Source organism: Urocampus carinirostris, unplaced genomic scaffold (assembly GCF_059441175.1).
Source record: "Urocampus carinirostris isolate Australia breed hairy pipefish unplaced genomic scaffold, RoL_Ucar_1.0 HiC_scaffold_30, whole genome shotgun sequence".
Lineage (NCBI taxonomy): Eukaryota > Metazoa > Chordata > Actinopteri > Syngnathiformes > Syngnathidae > Urocampus > Urocampus carinirostris.
This window is the reverse complement of record NW_028283137.1, coordinates 273,264-289,551: the sequence shown is the minus strand read 5'-3', so window position 1 is coordinate 289,551 and position 16,288 is coordinate 273,264. Positions and strand designations below refer to the sequence as shown.

Here is a 16,288-nt window from a genome sequence, read left to right as displayed (position 1 = left end):
GAGTTATGCAAGTTTTCATAAAAGTGTGACTTGCAGGCTGGAAAGCCCATTTTTAAGCTTATCTGCGCCTGAAACGTCCGAAAAAGCAATCATTTAATAATGACAATAACTTTGGAACCATGCATGCTAGAATCATAATTCTTGCTTTTCTAGGTTGGAAATCTTCTGAATTTTCTATATTTAGTGCAGATTTGGTGAAAAAAGCTCAAGTTTTTGAGTTATGCAAGTTTTCATAAAAGTGTGACTTGCAGGCTGGAAAGCCCATTTTTGCACTTCTCTGAGCCTAAAACGTCCGAAAAAGCAATCATTTAATAATGACAATAACTTTTGAACCATGCATGCTAGAATCATAAATCTTGCTTTCCTGGGTTGGAAATCTTCTGAATTTTCTATATTTAGTGCAGATTTGGTGAAAAAAGCTCAACTTTTTGAGTTATGCAAGTTTTCATAAAAGTGTGACTTGCAGGCTGGAAAGCCCATTTTTAAGCTTATCTGCGCCTGAAACGTCCGAAAAAGCAATCATTTAATAATGACAATAACTTTTGAACCATGCATGCTAGAATCATAATTCTTGCTTTCCTGGGTTGGAAATCTTCTGAATTTTCTATATTTAGTGCAGATTTGGTGAAAAAAGCTCAACTTTTTGAGTTATGCAAGTTTTCATAAAAGTGTGACTTGCAGGCTGGAAAGCCCATTTTTAAGCTTATCTGCGCCTGAAACGTCCGAAAAAGCAATCATTTAATAATGACAATAACTTTGGAACCATGCATGCTAGAATCATAATTCTTGCTTTTCTAGGTTGGAAATCTTCTGAATTTTCTATATTTAGTGCAGATTTGGTGAAAAAAGCTCAAGTTTTTGAGTTATGCAAGTTTTCATAAAAGTGTGACTTGCAGGCTGGAAAGCCCATTTTTGCACTTCTCTGAGCCTAAAACGTCCGAAAAAGCAATCATTTAATAATGACAATAACTTTTGAACCATGCATGCTAGAATCATAAATCTTGCTTTCCTGGGTTGGAAATCTTCTGAATTTTCTATATTTAGTGCAGATTTGGTGAAAAAAGCTCAACTTTTTGAGTTATGCAAGTTTTCATAAAAGTGTGACTTGCAGGCTGGAAAGCCCATTTTTAAGCTTATCTGCGCCTGAAACGTCCGAAAAAGCAATCATTTAATAATGACAATAACTTTTGAACCATGCATGCTAGAATCATAATTCTTGCTTTCCTGGGTTGGAAATCTTCTGAATTTTCTATTTTTAGTGCAGATTTGGTGAAAAAAGCTCAACTTTTTGAGTTATGCAAGTTTTCATAAAAGTGTGACTTGCAGGCTGGAAAGCCCATTTTTAAGCTTATCTGCGCCTGAAACGTCCGAAAAAGCAATCATTTAATAATGACAATAACTTTTGAACCATGCATGCTAGAATCATAATTCTTGCTTTCCTGGGTTGGAAATCTTCTGAATTTTCTATATTTAGTGCAGATTTGGTGAAAAAAGCTCAACTTTTTGAGTTATGCAAGTTTTCATAAAAGTGTGACTTGCAGGCTGGAAAGCCCATTTTTAAGCTTATCTGCGCCTGAAACGTCCGAAAAAGCAATCATTTAATAATGACAATAACTTTGGAACCATGCATGCTAGAATCATAATTCTTGCTTTTCTAGGTTGGAAATCTTCTGAATTTTCTATATTTAGTGCAGATTTGGTGAAAAAAGCTCAAGTTTTTGAGTTATGCAAGTTTTCATAAAAGTGTGACTTGCAGGCTGGAAAGCCCATTTTTAAGCTTATCTGCGCCTGAAACGTCCGAAAAAGCAATCATTTAATAATGACAATAACTTTGGAACCATGCATGCTAGAATCATAATTCTTGCTTTTCTAGGTTGGAAATCTTCTGAATTTTCTATATTTAGTGCAGATTTGGTGAAAAAAGCTCAAGTTTTTGAGTTATGCAAGTTTTCATAAAAGTGTGACTTGCAGGCTGGAAAGCCCATTTTTGCACTTCTCTGAGCCTAAAACGTCCGAAAAAGCAATCATTTAATAATGACAATAACTTTTGAACCATGCATGCTAGAATCATAAATCTTGCTTTCCTGGGTTGGAAATCTTCTGAATTTTCTATATTTAGTGCAGATTTGGTGAAAAAAGCTCAACTTTTTGAGTTATGCAAGTTTTCATAAAAGTGTGACTTGCAGGCTGGAAAGCCCATTTTTAAGCTTATCTGCGCCTGAAACGTCCGAAAAAGCAATCATTTAATAATGACAATAACTTTTGAACCATGCATGCTAGAATCATAATTCTTGCTTTCCTGGGTTGGAAATCTTCTGAATTTTCTATATTTAGTGCAGATTTGGTGAAAAAAGCTCAAGTTTTTGAGTTATGCAAGTTTTCATAAAAGTGTGACTTGCAGGCTGGAAAGCCCATTTTTAAGCTTATCTGCGCCTGAAACGTCCGAAAAAGCAATCATTTAATAATGACAATAACTTTGGAACCATGCATGCTAGAATCATAATTCTTGCTTTTCTAGGTTGGAAATCTTCTGAATTTTCTATATTTAGTGCAGATTTGGTGAAAAAAGCTCAAGTTTTTGAGTTATGCAAGTTTTCATAAAAGTGTGACTTGCAGGCTGGAAAGCCCATTTTTGCACTTCTCTGAGCCTAAAACGTCCGAAAAAGCAATCATTTAATAATGACAATAACTTTTGAACCATGCATGCTAGAATCATAAATCTTGCTTTCCTGGGTTGGAAATCTTCTGAATTTTCTATATTTAGTGCAGATTTGGTGAAAAAAGCTCAACTTTTTGAGTTATGCAAGTTTTCATAAAAGTGTGACTTGCAGGCTGGAAAGCCCATTTTTAAGCTTATCTGCGCCTGAAACGTCCGAAAAAGCAATCATTTAATAATGACAATAACTTTCGAACCATGCATGCTAGAATCATAATTCTTGCTTTCCTGGGTTGGAAATCTTCTGAATTTTCTATATTTAGTGCAGATTTGGTGAAAAAAAGCTCAACTTTTTGAGTTATGCAAGTTTTCATAAAAGTGTGACTTGCAGGCTGGAAAGCCCATTTTTAAGCTTATCTGCGCCTGAAACGTCCGAAAAAGCAATCATTTAATAATGACAATAACTTTGGAACCATGCATGCTAGAATCATAATTCTTGCTTTTCTAGGTTGGAAATCTTCTGAATTTTCTATATTTAGTGCAGATTTGGTGAAAAAAGCTCAAGTTTTTGAGTTATGCAAGTTTTCATAAAAGTGTGACTTGCATGCTGGAAAGCCCATTTTTGCACTTCTCTGAGCCTAAAACGTCCGAAAAAGCAATCATTTAATAATGACAATAACTTTTGAACCATGCATGCTAGAATCATAAATCTTGCTTTCCTGGGTTGGAAATCTTCTGAATTTTCTATATTTAGTGCAGATTTGGTGAAAAAAGCTCAACTTTTTGAGTTATGCAAGTTTTCATAAAAGTGTGACTTGCAGGCTGGAAAGCCCATTTTTAAGCTTATCTGCGCCTGAAACGTCCGAAAAAGCAATCATTTAATAATGACAATAACTTTGGAACCATGCATGCTAGAATCATAATTCTTGCTTTTCTAGGTTGGAAATCTTCTGAATTTTCTATATTTAGTGCAGATTTGGTGAAAAAAGCTCAAGTTTTTGAGTTATGCAAGTTTTCATAAAAGTGTGACTTGCAGGCTGGAAAGCCCATTTTTGCACTTCTCTGAGCCTAAAACGTCCGAAAAAGCAATCATTTAATAATGACAATAACTTTGGAACCATGCATGCTAGAATCATAATTCTTGCTTTCCTGGGTTGGAAATCTTCTGAATTTTCTATATTTAGTGCAGATTTGGTGAAAAAAGCTCAACTTTTTGAGTTATGCAAGTTTTCATAAAAGTGTGACTTGCAGGCTGGAAAGCCCATTTTTAAGCTTATCTGCGCCTGAAACGTCCGAAAAAGCAATCATTTAATAATGACAATAACTTTTGAACCATGCATGCTAGAATCATAATTCTTGCTTTCCTGGGTTGGAAATCTTCTGAATTTTCTATATTTAGTGCAGATTTGGTGAAAAAAGCTCAACTTTTTGAGTTATGCAAGTTTTCATAAAAGTGTGACTTGCAGGCTGGAAAGCCCATTTTTAAGCTTATCTGCGCCTGAAACGTCCGAAAAAGCAATCATTTAATAATGACAATAACTTTTGAACCATGCATGCTAGAATCATAATTCTTGCTTTTCTAGGTTGGAAATCTTCTGAATTTTCTATATTTAGTGCAGATTTGGTGAAAAAAGCTCAAGTTTTTGAGTTATGCAAGTTTTCATAAAAGTGTGACTTGCAGGCTGGAAAGCCCATTTTTGCACTTCTCTGAGCCTAAAACGTCCGAAAAAGCAATCATTTAATAATGACAATAACTTTTGAACCATGCATGCTAGAATCATAAATCTTGCTTTCCTGGGTTGGAAATCTTCTGAATTTTCTATATTTAGTGCAGATTTGGTGAAAAAAGCTCAACTTTTTGAGTTATGCAAGTTTTCATAAAAGTGTGACTTGCAGGCTGGAAAGCCCATTTTTAAGCTTATCTGCGCCTGAAACGTCCGAAAAAGCAATCATTTAATAATGACAATAACTTTTGAACCATGCATGCTAGAATCATAATTCTTGCTTTCCTGGGTTGGAAATCTTCTGAATTTTCTAAATTTAGTGCAGATTTGGTGAAAAAAGCTCAACTTTTTGAGTTATGCAAGTTTTCATAAAAGTGTGACTTGCAGGCTGGAAAGCCCATTTTTAAGCTTATCTGCGCCTGAAACGTCCGAAAAAGCAATCATTTAATAATGACAATAACTTTTGAACCATGCATGCTAGAATCATAATTCTTGCTTTCCTGGGTTGGAAATCTTCTGAATTTTCTATATTTAGTGCAGATCTGTTTTTTTCCTGTTGTGTTTTTTTGGCACTGAATTGATATGATACTATGCACCCTCTCAAAAAAGCCTTAAAAGTCTCCCATAATAACACGGACGAGATGTCATCCTTATCGTTAGTATTGAAAAACAAGGCAATATTCCCTTCCAAGCATTCACACAACTTTTTGTTGTCAAGTAGCTGAGGGTTAAACCTCCAATTATATTGTGGTGTAGTAATTTTATCCATTTTCAAAGTAAAGGAGACAGGTCCATGGTCAGATATTATGGTATTATGATATTTAGGATTAGAGTCATATGGTAGCAGTTTTCCATCCACCAAGACATGGTCAATTTGGCTATACATATTGTAGACCCTTCAGTGAAAGGAATACTCTCGGCCTTTTGGATTAAGTAATTCCAGAGGTCTACTATTTTCATGTTATCAATGTATGTTTTCATCAGGTTACCAGATTTCGATGAGGTTACTTTTTGAACGTTTGCTTTATCCAAAAGGGTCTCAAAAACAAAATTGAGCTCAGATCCAATTATTAGGTTGGTGCTTGAAATATTTGGTATTAAACTTAAAACTTTCCTAAAAAATTCAGTGTCATCATAATTTGACCCAAAAATATTCAATAGTGTTAAATGGACAGAATGCAATTCTCCCTGGACCATCACGTAGCGTCCATTCTTGTCTGATTTTGTTGATAAATGTTTAAAAGCCACTCTATTTCAAATCAAGATTGCTGTTCCTTTAGCTCTGAATGAGAATTTTGAGTGGCATATTTGACTTCTCGCCTATATCTCAATTTCCCATGCTCATCGTTTATCAAATATAGCTCCTGCAGTTCTCTTATACCTAGCCACTCCTTTGCACATCCGTTCTCCTCTGCACTATTGTATTCCAGTGTTATTGTTATTGTATAGTGACTTGTTTACTGCCCATTTTGCACATCTGGTTAGCTGCTCCTCTTGCACTCTTTGCACTACTGTATAATAATAATAATAATAATTTTCTTTGTATTGTCATTCTTTGTAAAGAACGAAATGTCCTGACCCGTTGTAGCTATAATTATTTAGCATATTATTAGTACTTCAATACTCTAACGCAGTACAACATTTATTTATATCTGTACATTCAAGGAAACTGTGCGGGTCAGATGTATCAACATTTTCTTATGTATACACGTGTACAAGAATGACAATAAAGTATATCTGAATCTGCAGGAATATTATATCCGCCTGTAGGTTTTTCAATGTTGGTGTTATGAGTGCACTGCAGGAAAGAGGTCTAAATCTAGTGAAAGCTAGACCTATTGTTGGTGATAGGAATGAGTGGGTTGTTTGGGCGCGTTCTAAGTGTATGATGTGGCAGGGGTAAACCAGTGAAAGCTGTCGGGCCCTGCTGTTGAACAAAAGAGTGTGTTGTGTCACCCTGACCCGAGTGACATGGCCGCTTTCTTGTGTCCCGTTTCATCTGGAGGGACGAAAGCATGACCAACTTAGGTGCCGAGGTGCCTAACTTGTTTGGGCATTTGGATTGGCTATGGTCCAAAAATTGTATGTGGGTTTTTTTTTTGATATTTTTTCCCTTTTATTTTCTTTGTTGTTGTATGTGTTTGTCTTGCTGTCGGTCACCCCTCTTGAGGCATATGACCAAGGTAGATAGATAGGTTTTTCAAATGGGAAAGCACCTTACCTCTTTTTGTTTGATTGTTGATACCATTGACATTCCATGAACAAAACAAGACTTATCCTGCATCAACGAATTGAAGAAAGGTTATTGATATCCGGGTTCTATGGCCCACCCTATATGGACTGAACATTAAGTAGCGCTCTATTCCACCCCATACCCCTTTAAGACCTAAGCTAAGAAATAGAAAACAAAATAAATACAAAGAACCTGAAAAAACATGATTGGCAGAATCTTAATCATTGCTTCCTATAGAAACCTGTCTTTAACCCTATCGCTTAGGGGGAGACTCCCAGTACAAATGAAAAGTTTGTCATTAAAGATAAATGAAAAATCTTATGGTTCAGGCCCACCTTCCCATAAACCACAGGCTCTTATTAATCCTTTTGTATAATAACTAAGCATTCTCAACCCCTCACTGCACACAAAGTCACGTGCAGTGTTTCAAGACGGGCATAGCCACAAAAAGAAAAAGATACATAAATATATATCTAAATATATATAGTCATCATTAATGCCAAATATGTATGTGCATGTATGTATGTTTATATATTATATATATACATGCACAAACATATACACACACAAGCTGCATCAGAATTTAAAAAGGAGGTAGTCAACTTGACAGAGAGCCCATGTGCATGTCTTTTCTCAATGTTCGAAGTCTTACTTACGCCACACTGAGTCTGTTGAAAACGATGGGGAGAGAAACAACAGGAAATAAATCCTGTCAATTAAACATATTTATCCAGTTGGAAAGTGTTGGTCATAGAATATTGGGCTGCTTCTGCTTACTTAAAGAGGTAAGTATGATCCCCATGCTCCACCCGAAGCAACGCAGGGTTGGACGAGGTAACATTTAATCTTCCTCTGGTACGGTCGGGATTTCACCTCTCTAAAGGAGGTGCGTTGCTTGGAAGTATATTGGCTGTCATCTGTTAAAAAACGGACCTACACTCCGTGACATGAATTGTGTAGCATTTTGTCCACCCGCCTCTAGGTACTTCTCGTCGATATTGGTCACCCTCAAGTTGAATCTCCTTCCACGGTCCTCAGCGTCAACACCGTGCTCGCGCAGTGTTTTATTTTCCGGCATTAAGCACCTCACAGGTTGCCTCCAAAGACGCTATCTTTTCGCTGTAAGAGTTAAGCCCTTTCTCGAGGTGCTTGATGCGCTTCTCGTGATCCACTTGGTTATGCCTTTTGGATTGAATGCAAACATTGAGAGGGCTTTCATAGAATCGTCTTTCTTGTCATTGATAACAAAGTAGTGTACATGACAACACAGTTCTGCCTGGCACTCCAATTAAACATGAAATAAGACTTTTGGGAGGAAAAAAACCAAAACACCATATTCCTGTAAAGCGTTTTATAGTCATTTAAATTATTTTTGCAAATATGCCTGAAGGATTTTTGTTGTGATGCATTTGCTGTTAAAAAATACATTTTTCTTGTGTGTAGAGATTTTACAAAACCTTTTGTGTCTTGTGTCCTGCAGACATCAGTTAAGAGCATCTTCTTCCTTGGCAACAGGAGACAAAGTTGTCTGGCATCAAAAAAGAGGAAAATGAGATTTTAGAGACAGTTGACGTCAAAAAGGAGGATGAAGTTTTGGAGTTTGATCATGATGAAATGGAAGAGGACAAATTTGAGCCTATTGTAATTAAAAAGGAGGAAGATTTGAGAGAGTTTCCTGTGATTGAGGCCTGTTTAACCCCGAAACAAGAAGACGGAAATGAAAAGAACAAGGAGAAAATGTCTCAAGGCACAATCTCCTGTCAACATGTTACAACTGTTGATGACAATACATCAAACTCAGCAAAAAATATTAGCAACAAACAGTCAGAAGGTGATAATACTTATCACAAATTTTTGCACTGTGGGAAAACATTTCGATCCAAATCTTATTTGAATTCACATGTCATTTTACATGCGGGTGACAAATATTTTGCCTGCTCAGTTTGTGGTCTAAACTTTACCCGCAAATCACACTTACTAATTCACGTCAGAACCCACACAGGTGAAAAACCTTTTGCCTGCTCAGTTTGCGGTCAAAGATTCAGCCGGAAATCAGACTTAAAAATCCACACAAGAACCCACACTGGTGAAAAACCCTTTCTATGCTCAGTTTGTGGTCAAAAATTCAGCCTGAAATCCAACTTAAAAATCCACACGAGAACCCACACTGGTGAAAAACCCTTTGCTTGCTCAGTATGTGGTAAAAAATTCACCCACAAATCCCACTTAAAAAGGCACACAAGAACACACACTGGTGAAAAACCTTTTGCCTGCTCAGTTTGCAGTAAAACATTTTCAGATGGTGGGGATTTAATGAGACACACAAGAAGCCACACTGGTGAAAAATCATTTGCCTGTTTAGTATGTGGTCAAAATTTCACAGAGAGTGAGAGCTTAAAAAGACACGCAAGAATCCATACTGGTGAGAAACCCTTTGCATGCTCAGTTTGTGGTCAAACATTTACCCAGAGAGGTACCTTAAAAATCCACACAACAATCCACACCAGTGAAAAACATTATATTTGCTCTGTTTGCGGTCAAAGATTCCGCCATAAAGGAAGCTTGAAAAGACACCTAAAAACCCACTGTGATAAGAAACAATATTCTTGTTCAGTTTGTGGTCAAACAATCTCTACTCAAGTCAAAGTTCAGGATCACAAGTGTGTTGGTGAGAACAGCAGTCATCTCTCTGTTTGATATGAGCTCATTGTTTGCATTTAAAAAAACACTGAACTAATTCATTTGTCTACTCTTGACTTGAGTGATATGTATAAACTCAGCCCTTTTTATTGTTGTTCTCGTTATGAAAATGTTGTTTTTTTTTAATGCACAAGTCTTGCAGCTTGTTTCCTTTTTCGATTCATTAAATGAAACTAAATGATGAATATCAATACAGTAATTACTATGATATAGTATACATTTCCTGTTGACTTAAACTAGTTAGCCTCTTTACAGGGTGGTTGTGTCACCCTGACCCGAGTGACATGGCCGCTTTCTTGTGGAAAAATAATTATTCCAGGTTAACTGAATTAGCGCATCTTGATCTAGTCTGGCTTTATAGGTTGCACGTTTGCCAAGTCAGGGTGAAAAGAAGCAGCTATCTCAAGCCACCTTTATATCTCATCTCATCTCATTAGCTGCACCGCTTATCCTCAGTAGGGTCGCGGGGCCACCTTTATATAGTTGGGATAAATGTATGTTGCGAAAAATGCACTGACACCTCAAATACAAACCCCTGGATGCATTTTAGAATCACGCATCTGAAAATGGAAAAGTGTACCCCATGGTCTTTTCCAGTCGCTGAACATCAATTCCTGATAGTGAGGATGAATTCAAACAAGATAAGAATTATATCCCTGTTTAATCCCTCATATATATCTTGGTTCAATCCCTTGTATGGGTTTTGTGCAATACCCCATCCCCCGTTTAAAAAAAATCTCATTCTCATTGTATGACTTTACCATTTATAAATATATCTTTAATCAAAGCATACTTATACTAGGATTTCATTATTTGCATCACATGTAAGCATATTTGAAATGTGAATTTGTTGGTGGATATTTTTTGTACATTGTTCTATAGACGAGTTGTTTTTTTTTCTACAGAATGCGATTTTCAGTGATTCAAAAACGTCATAAATTTAGATTTGATCAATAATCAAAGCATCTTAAGTGAATTCCAAGTGTCCAAAGTTTTAAGGAGACAAGAGATGAACTATCTTTTCCCATCAGCCCTTGTTGGGTTTCTATTTCACTGATCTCATCCTCTTTTTTTGTATTGATCTGACTGCATTTGATTTGGTCTCGTTAAACTGTGATTCTGTCATTTATGTTTTTATTTTTTGCAATTTGTAAATAACGTATGGTGTCTGCTGTGTGATTGTCATGAAAGTATTCAGACTTGAGTCATTATGTCGCTGTCTCATCAACAAATAGAAACCATTTCTTTACTTTTATTTACAATAAATAGTTGCTTTCATCACTGTCTTGTCTTTTTTTCTTAGATTGAACTGTAATATTGTCATTTAAGTTTTTGTGATCATCTTGTGAAATAACGATAAGAAACATCAACCCTGCGTGTGGCAACCAAGTCATTACAAACATGTCCAAAACTTGATATCCGGTAACACTAGTTCTTCAAATGCTAATGAAGTGACCACTGCACTATTTGAAGGGTTGCACAGCTCACACACGTTAGTTGTTTTTTTCAACAACTATTACATGAGATTTCTTGTCTTTTTAAAAGAGTATCTTTTGTGACATAATACTAACATTTTATGGATTTTTTTTAGTTGGTTGCACAATACATAATTGTATTTAATCACGTTTTTAGTGGAAGTATGCTGTTGGCAAAGATATTGACTAAGACCCAATCCCATTCCTCTCACTTGGCCCTGAGAACCCTCCAGTGAGGTCCCTCCATAGGGAAGTCCCCTCAGTGAGTGGAGTTCAAAGTGAAGATTGTCCCATAAGAAATTGGACGGGACTTGCAAGGTTCCACCCCAGTCCAGTTGATGGCCGTAACACGAATTGGCTGGTTACAAAAAAAAATCTTCCTCAGCCCATCCCGATTTGGGAATATCTGCTCCAATTTGCAAAAGCAAGGTCACAATAATTGAATAAATATGAACATTCTTGTACCAGTGAAGCTTTTGGGATTGCGTCATCCGGACAAGGCCAAGCTGATTGAAAAGGTGTCACGAAAATGGGAGAAGAGGACGAAGAATCTTCAACCGGCGTGGCCACAAGGGGGTACGTTTGATGCATACACTTGTGGCGTCAAGGAGGTGAGAATCATGGACTACAAGTCTGGCAAAGATAGCAAGAAACGACGGGAGAAGAGGAATACTGAAGAGGACATTTTGAAGCTGTTAAAGACTTAAGGAGTGCATTATAAGGAGAAAATTAGGGAAGGACTGAGTCGACTAAAAGATAAATCATTGAACGCTGATACGACAACTGGATCGGCTGGGTTGTATCCAACTTTGGTCGGAACAATGAAAATAAATGGGGATTTCAAATATGATGGAGAAGGAGACGAGATGAGATCGCCAACACGAAACCTGGGAAACGCGCCAACAAGTCCTCAACATCATCCTATCCTGAAGCATTGTAGCACGGGGAGAAAGTTTGACGGAGCAGAATGTAAAGAACCGCTTGACTGCTATGCAGGTGCCCGGCAAACCATCCGGAACTTGGAAGAAGAACGGCAAGGGGCGATTCGCGCTACAATTCAAAAATTGGAGGAAGAACTGGACAGTCTTCACACAAGAACTGAGGCAGGAAGGAACAGCGAAAGACCTGGACCGTCAACGAGTGCAACCGGAATTTATGACCTAAGATATAGGCCAAATATCCGGCCGCCGGAGAGATATACAGACCCTGGTCAGTTTCCGATTCTAACCAAGGGAAACAAAGGTCAGTACATCCCTTGGCAGACGCTCGACCTTGCTGGACTGATTTCCCGACTGCCAGACATACATGAAGGTGCTGGGAAGTGGATTCGACGGTTTGTTGAAGAGACTATTGGCAAGCTGCTGGCCATCGGCGATATCAAGTCAGTATTGGCGCAATGTGTAGGTGCTTCAGCGATGGAGAATCTTTTGCGTCACAGCAACAATGGATGGATGGTCGATGTGATGGCGGATGGAACTGAATTTAACGCCTACCGTGCAGTAGTGTGGAGAGCACTACGGGATGAATACCCTGCCAAGATCGACCCTAAGGCATTAAAAGGTGAAACTCTCTGCGAAACTGAGAACCCAGCTTCATACATCGGCAGGCAGCTCAAACGATTGAAGCAGGAAACAGAGGAAGAAGTGGAGAACAGCCCTATACTTTCGACTCTGTTCCGCAATGCAGTCATCGGAGCCCTGCCAATACGAGTTCAGAGTAAGCTGGAAGATGTCGTAGGGTTAACCTCAATGCCATACAGGAAGTTCCGCGACCATGTTGTCCACGCTATTGAAAAATTCAGAAAGGATCAACAAAGGCAACAGGACTTAGAAAGAGCTGAACAACGGAAACTCACTCAGATGCAGCTCTCTGACCTGCAAAATTAAATTGAAGACTCAAGCACCTGTACTTGACCAACCCTTCCAAACAAGCATGACGGCGCCGCCTATCGTCTATTACCATACCAGAGGCGACACAAGCTGGTACTACCCGTGGTAAAAAAGGACTTTGGAGATCACATGAAAGACTGATTATTGCTCCAGTGTCACTGCTGACTATGTTGATATCAGAAGCGGACAATATAGATCATTGTGCAAGGGGGGAGGTTGTAAAAAAGCTGAAAAAACAAGGTTACTGGTCTCCATATTTACAGGCCACTGTAGACAAAGTGCTCAACCAGTATGAAATCTGTGCAGAGAATAATATCATAAAATGTAGCAGTTCCATCAAAAGATCTAGGTGCGGAAACAGTAATTAAGTTTTTGATCAGAGATGTTATTCCGCGATTTGGTATACCGTCAGAAATAAACTCAGATAACGGTGCGGCATTTGTTCAAAAGGTTGTGAAGGGCATACCACAAAAAATTACACATCAAACAACGATTGGGTGCGGTGTATCACCCACAAAGTCAGGGGATGGTGGAAAGAGTAAATGGAACATTAAAATCAAAGATAAACAAGATCTGTGCGAGTACTAAGCTCAACTGGGTGGATGCGCTACCGTTAGCGCTGATGAGTTATCGCATGCAAACTCATCAATGACACATTTAACACCGCATGAAATGCTAACAGGCAGACCAATGCCAGCGCCGGATCTGAGAGGTCCCTATAAGCTTGAGCAACTGCAAACTGAACTGAGAGACCATATGAGACAATTGACGGCTGTCCAGAAGGCCATCTACCTGCAGGTGAAGAGACAAGAGTCCAAGGTCGAACAACCATTCAAGAAGACGGTGGTCCCAGGGGATCTCGTGTACATCAAGGTGTTTCGACGTGAGGGACCATACACCGTCGTGAGGGCAATGCGACCGCAGTCCAGGTCGAGGGCAGCTCAACCTGGTATTATCTGAACCACTGTACCAAGGCTCACGCTGCCACCGTCAATGAGACCAACCAAGATCAATAGGGCAGTAACGTTAAATTAGGAAAACAAGATGTGTATGATAAAGTTGTGTGTGGTAATAAGTTGTCTGATATGGTTGTTACTAGGAGCAGAGCTCGAGAAATCGCAGCGACGGATGGAAATCCCGGGTCCGGAAGTGCAGCCGGAGAATCGAACAGCGGCGCTGCAGTTGCAGACCTTGACGCATCAAAGAGACAGCAGCCTGGTCAAGTGTGACACTACGGCAAATGCAGATAAAACCCCCTTCCCCAACCTCAAATTCCAGCATTGTCAGTCAGATAACATATCTATGTGATTGACTTAAAACACAGTATTCACTTCATATGTCATTCATCTACTCCCTTTCACCGTGACAGTCCGTAATTTCCGGAATGGAAATTGCCCATCCAGATCATGGCCGTACCCCCAACCTACGCTGACTTTGGAAAGTCTGCTCGGTATGTTTTCACTAAGGGATACGGCTTCGGGCTTATCAAGCTGGACTTAAAAACAAAGTCTGAGAATGGACTGGAATTCACCAGCACGGGCTCAGCCAACACGGAGACCAGCAAGGTGGCTGGCTCTCTGGAAACCAAGTACAAGTGGTCTGAGCACGGACTTACCTTCACAGAGAAGTGGAACACTGACAACACGCTGGGCACTGAAATCACGATCGAGGATCAGTTGGCCAAGGGTCTCAAGCTGACATTTAACTCCTCCTTTTCACCAAACACTGGCAAAAAAGGGGGCAAGCTGAAGACTGGCTACAAGTGCGACCACATCAACCTCGGCTGTGACGTCAACTATGACATCAATGGCGCAGCTGTGCACGGCGCTGGCGTGGTGGGCTTCGAGGGCTGGCTGGCCTGCTACCAGGTGACATTTGAGGCCGGCCGCAACCGAATCACCCAAAGCAACTTTGCTGTTGGCTACAAGACGGACGAGTTCCAGCTTCATACCAATAAAAATGATGGCACCGAGTTTGGGGGCTCCATTTACCAAAAGGTGTATAATCAGCTGGAGACGGCCGTCAATCTGGCTTGAACTGCCGGCAACAGCAACACTCGCTTTAGCATCGCCGCTAAGTACCAGATTGACCCAGACGCGTCCTTCTCTGCAAAGGTGAACAACTCCAGTCTCATAGGCCTAGGATAAACTCAGACTCTAAAGCCAGGCATCAAGCTGACGCTGTCCGCCCTCCTCGATGGCAAGAACATCAATGCCGGTGGCCACAAGCTGGGTTTTGGACTTGAGTTCCAGGCGTAAAGGTTTATGTGGAACTTTTCACTGATGCCTCCTCAAGCCCACACCCAGAATTCACATTTAGATGAAAAGTAATGAAGCCCTCACAACGCCTACTCCTTCCAATTCCTCTGTAGATATGTGCATCAGTTTGAGGAATGTCAATCCCCCGACCCAAGAGGAAGGACCACGTTTAAGGGAATATGTTTTGACATTGTTTGATCATTTTCTGACATTGCAAAACAGAATTCTGACCAAACGTTGAATACTCTACATTCCTCCCTTTGTCTTTATCACGGTTATTGGGGGCGTGATCCCACAGACACCTTTGGAAAACTTTGGGCGTTTGCTGAAGATGACACCTGATTGTCGTTGTGTCGGTAGGTGACATTGGGCCTACAGTCCCTTCTTGGTTCCACAAGAAATTATTTTTCTTGAGTCTTGGGTCCTTGGTGGCCTGGATGAGATTGGTCAGGTGGGAGAAGTTGTCACATCATCGTAGGTCCCAAATCATCAGTTACATCGTCATAGTTACCCAAGTATGGATTAGTATGACCCACACCACTTATTTGTCACACAAAATTTCAGGTTTGGGTGCTTTTCCAAAAACAATTTAAAAAAAGCCCATTAAATTAAAAATAAAAATAAAGCAATACTATTGCACTAAGTATGGGCAGAACAATTCAGTGCAGTTTTTCTCAGTCTTTTGACACAAGCTGGTGGTGCGACAAAACAAGAGAAAAAAACGAATTTTGGTTGAGTTTAAGCGAATTCGGTTTGGATTTTGCTTATCTTTACAAATGTTCGCTAAGAAAAAAATGCTTGTTTAGATGCGCACTGCTGATGGCAATGGGAAAATCTGATTCCCCAGTGGGTTTTCAGGGCTTTTTACCCCAAACTACAAATATTATAAAAAGGACATCGGACATAGCAGCCTGAAGCAGGTGTGTCACCAAACACTTTGGGTCATGAGAGATTTGCCAAGTTAGAGTAAAGTCATTGTATACTTACTGGAATATTTTGCCAGCACATTTGTATTATTGGTGACGTCCTCAGCAACAGCAAACCACATTTGTCAGGCATCAGGTGCCCGGAAATATTGTAAGGTCTGGCTGTGTCAACCGAACTTTTCGAACATGGGTTTCGTCTCATGGTCTCATCCTCAAGTTTTGAGGATCTACTCCCCCTTTTTGGCTCTAGGGTTTGGACTCAGAAAAACTGATTATAAACCACCAAGCCACACAGAGAAACACCCATGAAACGTACCCGCGTTATTTAAAGAGAGGGCTCGCTTTCCCGTGCCAACGGCAACCAGACTGACTTGTATGAGTGGAAGGCAACCTTTCTTTTGTACGGGTGGGCGGCTATGTTACGAAC

At 39.5% G+C, this 16,288-nt stretch overlaps 1 protein-coding gene and 1 pseudogene across 1 annotated transcript; both read left to right on the top strand.

Moving 5' to 3' along the window:
* Positions 1 to 7,482: 7,482 nt before the first annotated feature.
* LOC148345724 (uncharacterized) lies at positions 7,483 to 9,339 on the top strand. Its single transcript, XM_088325828.1, has one exon. It carries the CDS (start codon positions 8,228 to 8,230, stop codon positions 9,308 to 9,310), a length of 1,083 nt encoding a protein of 360 aa, XP_088181954.1. The 5' UTR covers positions 7,483 to 8,227; the 3' UTR covers positions 9,311 to 9,339.
* Positions 9,340 to 13,935: 4,596 nt separating this feature from the next.
* LOC148345723 (non-selective voltage-gated ion channel VDAC1 pseudogene) lies at positions 13,936 to 15,076 on the top strand (annotated as a pseudogene).
* The last annotated feature ends 1,212 nt before the right edge of the window (positions 15,077 to 16,288 follow it).